We start from the raw sequence: 10,290 nt of genomic DNA on the forward strand, positions 1-10,290 counted from the left end.
GCAACATAGTGAGACCCTGACTCCATGAAAAATTTAAAACTTAGGTAGGGGCCAGGCACGGTGGCTCACGCCTGTAATCTCAGCAGTTTGGGAGGTCGAAGCAGGTGGATCACTTGAGGTCAGGAGTTCAAGACCACCCTGGCCAACATGGTGAAACCCTGTCTCTACTAAAAATATACAAATTAGCCAGATGTGATGGTGGGTGCCTGTAATCCTATCTACTTGGGAGGATGGGGCAGGAGAATCCCTTGAACCGGAGAGACAGAGGTTGTAGTGAGCTGAGATTGTGCCATTGTACTCCAGCCTGGGTGACAAGAGCAAAAAAAAAAAAAAAAATTAGCTGGGCATGGTGGCATGGGTCTGTACACCCAGTTATTCCAGAGGCTGAGGCAGGAGGATGGCTTGAATCCGGGAGTTTGAGGTTACAGTGAGCTCTGGAGTCACTGGGATCGAGCTATGATCATGCCGCTGCACTACAGCCTGGGCAACACAGTGGGATGCTGTCTCAAAAAAAAAAAAAAAAAAAAGCAGACTCCAGATCAGATGCTGGTGGTTCTGAACTGGGTGGTTCACCTAGCAGGTGTTCAGGAGGAGGCCAGGGATAGGGGATGTCCCCCCACTCAACACACACCAGGACTCCTCTGAAGACCCCTTCAGACATCGCTCCCCTCTCCAAAGTTCCCTCAGCAGGGCTGTTGCCTCAGTTTCCTTCTCACCCATCTTCCCTCCCTCTCTGGCCCAGCATCTCCCACATTCTTCCCTTTCCCCTTCTTTCTTCCTGTCCCCTCCAAGCCCTTTTTCATCTAGAGCAATTTAGCCCCTGGCCTTCTCCAGATCTCCCACCCCACCAGCTCCCTCACCAGGAGGAGCAAACAGAAGGTGGCAGTAGGGGCCAGGCGCGGTGGCTCACACCTGTAATCCCAGGACTTTGGGAGGCCAAGGCGGGCGGATCACCTGAGGTCAGGAGTTCGAGACCAGCCTGACCAACATGGAGAAACCCCATCTCTACTAAAAATACAAAATTAGGCATGGTGGCACATGCCTATAATCCCAGCTACTTGGGAGGCTGAGGTAGGAGCAATTGCTTGAACCTGGGAGGCGGAGGTTGCAGTGAGCTGAGATCACACCATCACACTCCAGCCTGGGCAATAAGAGTGAAACTCTATCTCAAAAAAAAAAAAAAAAAAAAAAATTCAGTAAAAGGGGGATGGGAAAATAAAAAATTTAAAAATTAAAAAAAAAAAAAATAAGACGGCTGTGGAGCCGGAGAGGCTGCAGGGGCACCACACTGGGCTGCCCGCCACACTCCCTCAGGGGATGCTACCCGAGCTCGCCCAGGGAATGCTTGACCATGTGGTGGAGACCTCTGTGATGAATATCACTTTGTTATTTTCATATTTGTCTCTAACTATGAATAATCGACCTTTTCTTTCTTTTTTGACAGAGTCTCACTCTGTTGTCCAGGCTGGAGTGCAGTGGTGTGATCTCAGCTCACTGCACTCCAGTGGGTAGCTGGGATTTCAGGCGCACACCACCATGTCCGAATTTTTGTATTTTTAGTAGAGACAGGGTTCTACCATGTTGGTAAGGCTGGTCGTGAACTCCTGACCTCAGGTGATTCTCCCACTTTGGCCTCCCAAAGTGCTGAGATTACAGGCATGAGCCACCACGCCTGGCCTAATTCACCTTTTCAAGAAGAGCATTATCTCCTCAGGGCCTTTGGGAGGACATCAACACTGGGGTGACACCTGTGTCAGTGGGTGACTGACTTCACATTAGTTGAATTTGCTTATAGGCCTACTGGTTCAAATAATGACAATTGTAGCTGACACTTACACAGTGCTTATGGCATACAAGACACCAACCGGGCCAAGCACGGTGGCTCATGCCTATAATCCCAGCAATTTAGGAGGCTGAGGCAGACAGATGACCTGAGGTCAGGAGTTTTGAGAACAGCCTGGCCAACATGGTGAAAGTCCGTCTCTACTGAAAATACAGTAATTACCTGGGCATAGTGGTGTGCACCTGTAGTCCCAGCTACTCGGGAGGCTGAGGCAGGAGAATCACTTGAACCCGGGAGGCAGAGGTTGCAGTGAGCTGAGATCGTGCCACTGCACTCCAGCCTGGGTGACAGAGTGAGTGTCCATCTCAAAAAAAAGACACCAACCTGTTTGGTCCTCATTCCAACACTAGGAGGAAAACTGAGGCACAGAGAGGCTAGGCAAGTTGCTCAGCATCAACCAGCAAGTGGTAGAGCCAGGGTTTGGCTCCAGGGCCCAGGTTTGAGTCCTTTTTTCTAATACCAGGTCTATCTTGCGAGGAGGACAGTGCAGCGGCTCTAATTCTGTACACTGAAGGGCAGTTTGTTCATGTTCTAGGCTTGTCCACCCAACATTAACTTCCCTTCTTCCACTCTTAAGGAAACCCAGGCCGGGCATGGTGGCTTACGCCTGTAATCCCAACACTTTGGGAGGCCAAGGTGGGAGGATCACCTGGCTGCCACTGAGGGTTGGGAGCTGAATTTCAGCCCACATTCCATGCAAAAAGCTGGAGCCCTGGTCTGGAGCTGTGTCTCTTTTCCTAATTCATACCTGAGGGCTGGAGTTCCCCTGGTGAACTGTCTTCCCCTTCCTCTACCTGGAAAACGACTCAGGCTTTACTCCCAGCTTTAATGTAACCTCCTCTAGGAAGCCTGCCTGGGCCCCTTTAGATGGAGTTAGCTGCACCGTATCCCATGCTCTGTAACTTTTTCTGCATCCCTTTGATGTAGCCATAGTTCACCATCAGTTCCAATGATCTGTTCCTTTCTGTCCCCTGCTGGACTGTGGGTCCCAGGTGGTCGCTAACGCTGTTGAATCAACAAATAACTCAGGCAGGAATCAGGACAAGGAGCGGTTTATTTCACAGCTGAGCGAAGGATGAGGCCCACAGCCTCGGTAGCAGCAGAGGCAGCTTCTGCCCGCCTAGCCCTCTCTTCTTGGTATGGCAGCCCAAGGCCAGGTCAGGAGCGAGGGAGACAGCCAGGGCACAGCCCTCCCGCCACAGAGCGGCAGCGGGCAGCAGTAGCAGCAGCAGGTTAGGTGTGGAGAAGGGGGAGTGTTAGTCTGGCCGGCTGACTCCCATCCCCCTGTGGATAGTGTTTGGTGAGGGCTGGGGGACCTAGACTGCTAGGTGGGGGGCATCTGGAGTGGCTCATTCAGCTGTGAAGATGCGGCTGGAAATGTCATCCAGGAGCCAGTCGATGCCCTGCAGCAGGTTCTCCCCGGTGACGGCGCTGCAGCCCTGGATGCACCAGTGGTGGCTGCGGATGGAGTCCAGCTCCAGGGCCTGGAGGACAAAGGCGCGGGTGGTGATGGCCAGTGACCACAGCCCCCGCCTGCCCTCAGCCCCTTCCCTCCCCAGCCCAGGGAGCTCCGCACCTCCCTCAAGGCCCTGTTCTACGTCATCCCATCCAGGAAGCCCCGCTGGCCCCTGGGAGAGTTTGTCAGCCCCCAGGGGCACCTGGGCTCTCTGTCCAGCGCCACGCCAGTCCAGTGCTGCCCCTTAGTGATGTAAATGCAACATGGGCTCCTGAGCGCCCACCAGGATCTAGGCATCATGCTAGGAGTCCCACACGTCCTCTCTCTCATTCCCCTCAAGCCCTCATGAGCCAGGGATTGTGTCGGCCATTTCACGAAGGAGGAAACCAAAGTTCAGACAGGCTTGTCTATTTAGTGGCTGTGTGACCTGGGGCAAGTTACCTAACCTCTCTGAGCTTGCTTCACCATCTGTAAAATAATAGTCCTCACTTCATGAGGTTGCTGTGAGAATGAAATGAGTTAATCCATATGAGGAGCAGAGCACACCAAAAGCACTGACTGTGTGCTGGCTGCTGTTACCCCATGACAGCACATGTGCAGCTCTGCCTTCCCCAGGCTGTGGCCACTCCACGCCTTATTAATCACTGGCTCCCCAGTGCCCTGCATAGGTCCTGCCACCTAGCAGGGGCTAATAAATGCTTTTATTATTCTTCTTTTTAAACTTCTTTTGTTATTTTTAATGAAGGCTTTTAAAATAAAGAAATGTGTGCCCCTTTCCCTCAGTGAGCCTGTCCCAGGGCCTGGACTCACCTCGCGGATGGCGTTAGAGGACAGTGCTCCAGGCAGGTCCTGCTTGTTGGCAAAGATGAGGAGGGTTGCTCCGGCCAGGCGCTGGGGGAGACAAGATAGAGGGGTGAGGTGGGGACTCGAGGACAGACTGACGCCTCCTCTAATGGCCCAGAGCATCTGGGGTGAAGTACCGACCTGGAAGATCAAGGTAAGGCCTGTGGTGGTGGGAGAGGCCCAGGAGGAGTGAGGTGGTGGACAGAGCCATCAAGGCTGACCCACGTGGGCAGAGGCAGCCCTGGGCCGGGGTTCTGGTTACCGCCAACCACCACCCAGGGGACACTGTCCCCCATGCTCCAACTTCCTCTTCCATAAACAGGAGGGGTGTTGGATAAGATGATCCCTGAGCTCTCTGTGGTTCTAGACTGCTCCAATCTGATGACCAGACATGCACAGAGAATGTGAGCATCCCAGAGGCCCATGGGGGTCTGCTGGAAGTGACCTCTCTCTCTTCTGAGTTTGTCCTTTTACCATTTTCACTCCCAACAGGCCTACTGTCCACCTCTGATTCTAGTTGTTTCCACATATGTGTCTGTGACTGGGAGAGATGTGGGTGGGTGGGTCTAACCCTTGGGTCTGGACCTGCCTTCACAAGCATTCAATGGCCCTGATCTTGTCTGGCCTGCCCCAGCCCCACAGGAGGAGTGTGCGGTGTGCCCAGGACAATCCCCTCTGCCTCAGAATCATTAATGACCCCTTCGCTCTCACAAGGATCCTCATTTTCAACTAAATGCAATGTTGTAGCCTGAATCAAACAGTGGAAAGCAAAAAATATGTTAGTGGAAAAACTGATGAAATTGAAGTAAAATCTGTAATTAAGATACGAGTAATTCACCAATGGTGATTTTTTAGTTTGGACTGACCACGGTCAGGTGAGATGGGGAAGCAAGGTAAAGGGTATATGGGGAACCTCTGTACTATCTTTGCAAGTTTTCCTTCTTTTATTTTTATTTATGTTTTTTGAGACAGGGTTTCCCTCTATCGCCCAGGAGGCTGGAGTGCAGTGGCATGATCACAGCTCACAGCACCTTCGACCTCCCAGGGTCAACTGATCCTCCTGTCTGAGCCTCCAGAGTAGCTAAGACTACAGGTACACGCCACCACACCTGGCTGAGGTCACATAGTGAAGAGTCAGACTCCTGAGCCAGGCTGCATGGCCTCTCAAAGCTTCATGCTGGCCTTAGGTCATCCTCCCTAAAGCCCGGTGAGGTGGGTGTCATCATCACCATTTCAAGGCACAGAAACTGATGCTCAGGGTAGTGATGCAGTCACACCACAGGGACATTAACTCAGTCTCAGTCCACAACAGGTGTCCTTCCTCCGGCGCCGTGGGCCTCCCATGGTGGAGGCCCAGTGAAGGAATAGATCCTGCCTCTAGGTTTCCTTCTGGGACCATGGACTCCTCTGGGCATCTGCCGAGAAGGCGGCTACATATCCACATGCGTGCACAAAGGGTAGAAGTGCCCACCTCCTCCAGCAGCAGGCTCTGGAGCTCTCGCTGGCAGTCCTGCATGCGCTGGCGGTCCGCGCTGTCCACCACCCAGATGAGGCCGTCGGTGCTCTCAAAGTAGTTCCGCCAGTAGGACCGCAGGGACTTCTGGCCGCCCACATCCCAGATGTTCAGCTTGAATCTGGGCAAGGAGCAGGCGGCAGGAGGGTCAGCTGGGCCCCTCTCCCACCTTCCCTGCCCTGCTCTGGGCTGGCCCACCCATGGGGACCCTGCTCACCCTCGGTGCTCCAGAGTCTTGATGTTGAAGCCCAGTGTCGGGGAGATGGCGTCGATGTCCTCCCCGTTGAACTTCTTCAGGATGGTTGTCTTCCCAGCATTATCCAGGCCACTAGGCGCAGCAGGTTAAGAAGAAGTCCCTGTGCTCTGCCAGGTGGCGACATCGTCACAGAGCCCCTCTTAGGGGACTCATCATTTCCCACCACGGATCAAACTGAGTTGAGCACAGGCCTGGCCTTAACTGGCCCATGATAAATGTGAAAGTACCAAGATACAAATATCATCTCTACTGACCAAAAGCTCCTTAGTTTGTTGAACACCTACTATGTGCCAGACCTTCTTCTGGGTGCTGGAGGACAAAGCCCTGCCCTTAGGAAGCTTACACTCTAGTGGGAAGACAGTCAACAGAGAACAAACAAATGAGAAAAGAAGGCCCTGCCATATCCTGGCTAGCGCCATCAACACAACAGAGAGGCTTTCTGAGAGGGCCGTCAGAGGAGGTGCTTTTAGCTTGGGTGTCAGGAAAGGCCTCTCTGAGGTGTCTGGAGCTGAGACCCAAAATACAAGGAGCAAGCTTTCTGAAGAACTAAGGGAAGAACAAATATCTGGAGGCAGCCTCCCTCATCTGTTTCTGGAATATTCCAGACCTGCTACTGCAGAGTGCAAAGTAATGGGTGTGCCTACCTGTGTGAGAGAACCCTCCTCCTCTGTCCTCCCAACACTGCAGCTTGCTGGGGCATGGTGGGGTGGGCAGGTCCTGGACTTGGCCACCTCTCCCTGCTCATCAGAGCTGGGGCGAGTGACCCAGGCCCAGGAGAGGGGTGAGGAGAGGACCTTCCCTGAGGCCAGCCTTAGCCCCTGGAACCTGGCTGCTGCTAAGCCCCTGCCCTCAAGCCATCATCCATGTTTCCTTCCCCTCTTGATCATCCCCACTGGCTGATGAGCTTTCCGTTCTTCCTCCTACCTTAAAAAGAGCAAACAAAGCCCTTGATCTCTCTGCCCCATCTATTTATTCATTTATGTCTTTCCTTGTTCCAGGAAATCTCAGAATAGTTGTTTGTGCTCACCCCTGTTTCTGCCTTTTTGCTCTTTCTAGAACACACTCCCATCAGGCTTTTGCTTCTGCTGCGCCCAAAACTGCTCTTACCAAGGTCAGTCCCCAAAGACCTCCCTCCAGCCCTCCAGTGCCGGAGCAGCCCTCAATCATCCGCTCCCCACTCAGCACCTGTCGGAGGGGCTCACCCTTCTCCCCAGCACATGTGCTGTCCTCAGCACGGGGACATACCCCCACCTGGTTCTCCTCCTCACCTCTCTGACTTTATCCTGGTATAACTGGGTTCTCTTCTCGGGCAAGGCTCATCCCTAGGTGACCTCATCCAGGATCACAGCTTCCAACACCATCTCTGTCCTGACAACACCCAAATGTGTACCTCCCACACACGACATCAGTGCCTACATCCAGCTGTCTGCCTGACACTTCTGGGCTGTCCAGAGGCATCTCACATGGCACATACAGGGTTCCCATCTCCCCTCTGAACGTGCTCCTTCCGCGGTCTTCTCCAGCTCAGCAAATGGCTCCTCACCCTTCTAATTGTTCAGGCCAGAAACTTCCATGACCTCACTACTTCCATCCTGGTCCAAGCCACCATCCTATCTCGCCTGCATCACTGCAGTGGCCTAACTGGTCTGATTCCTCGTCTCCTCTGCACTTCTCATCAAAAGGGAAAACCAAGAACCAAAACGCCCTAGGTTTCCAGTCAGCTCTCCTCAGACACACTGCCCGCCTTGCCATTTCTCCGAACACGCGTTAGTCCTCCCAGGGCCTTCGCTTTAAAGTACCCCCCAACCCCAGATCGCTGCATGGTTCAACCCTCACCTCCCTCATGTACTCAATTTTTGAGGGAGGTTTTTGTTTGTTTGTTTGTTTTTGACACCGGGTTTCGTTCTTGAAGCCCAGGCTGGAGTGCAGTGGTGTGATCTTGACTCACTACAATCTCTGCCTCTCAGGTTCTAGTGATTCTCCTGCTTCAGCCTCCTAGGTAGCTGGGATTAAAGACGCACGCCACCCCACCCAGCTGATTTTTGTATTTTTAGTAGAGATGGGATTTCACCATGTTGCCCAGGCTGGTCTGGAATTCCTGACCTCAGGTGATCCACCTGCCTCAACCTCCCAAAGTGCTGGGATAACGGGTATGAACCACCGAGTCCAGCCATCATACAGTGGCTTTCTTCGACCACTGGAAATTGCATTCTTCTCCACACACATATACATATATATGTACTGGGAGTTCATCCTGCGGCAGGATAAGGCCCTGTTCCCCAGAAACATGGTCCAAAGCATGGCCCATATATATGCAGTATATATGGAGAAGTATATATGTATAAATAGAGACAGGGTCTCACTATGTTGCCCAGGCTGATAAACTCCTGAGCTCAATCGTTCCTCCCACCTCACCTTCCAAAGTGCTGGGGTTACCGGTGTGCGCCACTGTACCCAGCCCATATCACATATTTTACTTACTTCCTGTGTTGTCATCTTTCTACCCCCCTGCATTACAGAATTTCCACAAAGGCAAGATTTTTTTGTTTTGCAGTGAGCCGAGATTGCACCATTGCACTCCAGCCTGGGGAACAAGGCGAACTCCATCTCAAAAAAATTAAAATGAAACAGACATGGGCCGGACTCCGTAGCTCATGCCTATAATCCCAGAGTTTTGGGAGGCTGAGGCGTGAGGATCACTTGAGCCTAGAAGCTTAAGGCTGCAGTGAGCCTTGACTGCACTCTGGCCAGGGCAACAGAGCAAGACCCTGTCTCAAAAACTAAAACAGTCATGAAGTGATTGTCAAGTTAGATGTGCATGTAAGCGTCTTTTCTCCCCTGCCATGCCCCCGCGGGGCCTGGCACAGAGCAGGGGGAACAGGTGCAGGCGCCTAACTGGACTCAGAAGGCGCACGGGGCACTCGGGTCCACACATCCTCAGCCGCAGGGACATCCACGGGCCGCGTAGCAGCAGAGACAAAGAGACGGACTGTTGGATCCACGCTGGAAAGGATCCAAGGAGCCCACACCCGCCACCCCGCACGCCCCCGGAATTAGGAGCTCGAGGACGGAGCCGGGGCCTGGAACCCTCGGGCTGCAGGGCGGAGATTAGAGCTGGGAGGGCAGCGGCCTCACGCTCCGGCCAGGCCGCCGGGTGGTGGCGTCCGAGTCACCTCCGGGTCCCACAACCCCTGACACTCGGGCCGCCCGGTCCCGCCGCTGCGCCTGCAGGCCCGTTTCAGCAGCCCTCTGAGCTGGCCCCAGCTCCAGGCCGGGGGTACAGTTCCCCCCGGCCCTCCGGGGCAATTGGTGGGGCCCGCATGGTGACGCCAGGGGCAGTTGGGAAGCGCCGGCCGCCGCGCTCCGCTCCCGGCAGGGGGCGCCCGGCACCGCCCGCCCGGCGGGGCCCCGCTACCCGCGCGGCTCCGGCGCTGGGGAGGATACAGCATGAGCAGTCGCACCTCCCGCTCTTTCTGCTTCATCTTCTTCAGAATGGCCAGGAGCCCCATCGTCCCCGGAGCCCCCTCCCGGCCACCGTTTCTTTCCAGTCCCGGGACCCCGCTCCCGGCTCCTATTGGCTATCACGCCCGGCGACGGCACAGCCGATTGGCCGGCCGCTGGTTCGGTCCCGCCCTCGCCGCACGTGACCAGAAGGCCGGCCCGCGCCGCTGCTGCCAGAGTCCCTCTAGTGGCGCAGGGGGCTTCAGCGCGGCCGCCCGCCCTGACGCTGCGCCTCCCGAGGGCTGAGGCTGGGGGAGCGAGGACGACACCCCCACGCTTTCCCCTGCTGGACCCGGGCGCTCGGCCGTAGCGGAAACCTTGAAGTTCTTGAGTTGTATCTTGGCTGCGTCTGACCCGAGAGTCAGAACGCAGGGCCCCAGGGACGGACGGACTCATCCTGGGGCCAGTGTAGGCCCCAGTTCCCAGAAACACGGTCCACATCCTTCTCATCTGGGCCATCGGCATCATCCTCAGTCGGCCAATGACAGAGCAGAAAGTTGAGCCTTCCCATACCCCGCTCCGATGGCTCTCAATTCAGGGCGGCAGTGCCCCCTGGAGGCCGTTCGGAAACGTGCGGGGCGCCCTTGGCTTCCAATGAAGGAATCGTAGTCCGCCCCGAAGGCTGCCGGTCCCCAGAGGCCCAGAGGTTCCTAGTTGAAAAGTACAATTTCTACTTTTGCGGATGGGAGAACTGAGGCCCAGATGATGCTTAGCACAGTGGCGGGCACGTAGTAGGTGCTCAATAAATATTTGTTGTTGAATGAATGGCTTTGTCCAAGAGTGTCGTTCTTTACCTTGGCGCTCAAGAAGTCCAACGTTTACTTGGTGAAAAAGAACAAATTAAAAAAAGAAGAAAAAAAGAAGTCCAACTTGAGGAA

At 54.6% G+C, this 10,290-nt stretch overlaps 1 protein-coding gene across 1 annotated transcript; it reads right to left on the reverse strand.

Annotated features, from left to right (window-relative positions):
• Window positions 1-2,879: 2,879 nt before the first annotated feature.
• On the reverse strand, window positions 2,880-9,960 carry ARL2 (ADP ribosylation factor like GTPase 2). The gene is made up of 5 exons (XM_032282895.1): window positions 9,356-9,960; window positions 5,873-5,983; window positions 5,614-5,776; window positions 4,110-4,190; window positions 2,880-3,327 (listed from the first exon to the last, which is right to left on the reverse strand). The coding sequence occupies exons 1-5, from the start codon at window positions 9,418-9,420 to the stop codon at window positions 3,193-3,195; spliced, it is 555 nt and encodes a 184-aa protein (XP_032138786.1). The 5' UTR covers window positions 9,421-9,960; the 3' UTR covers window positions 2,880-3,192.
• Window positions 9,961-10,290: the final 330 nt, after the last annotated feature.

Source organism: Sapajus apella, unplaced genomic scaffold (assembly GCF_009761245.1).
Source record: "Sapajus apella isolate SASKATOON/1434 unplaced genomic scaffold, GSC_monkey_1.0 scaffold14, whole genome shotgun sequence".
In the NCBI taxonomy this organism is placed as follows: Eukaryota; Metazoa; Chordata; class Mammalia; order Primates; family Cebidae; genus Sapajus; species Sapajus apella.

Bases quoted from the DNA above. Each gene is read 5' to 3' on its own strand.
- ARL2 (XM_032282895.1), bottom strand. From the start codon at position 9,420: ATGGGGCTCCTGGCCATTCTGAAGAAGATGAAGCAGAAAGAGCGGGAG. The intron at 5,984-9,355 runs GTATCCTCCCCA...TGCTGCGCCTAG, and splicing joins GAGGTGCGACTGCTCATGCT to TGGCCTGGATAATGCTGGGA. The intron at 5,777-5,872 runs GTGAGCAGGGTC...CTCCTTGCCCAG, and splicing joins AAGACTCTGGAGCACCGAGG to ATTCAAGCTGAACATCTGGG.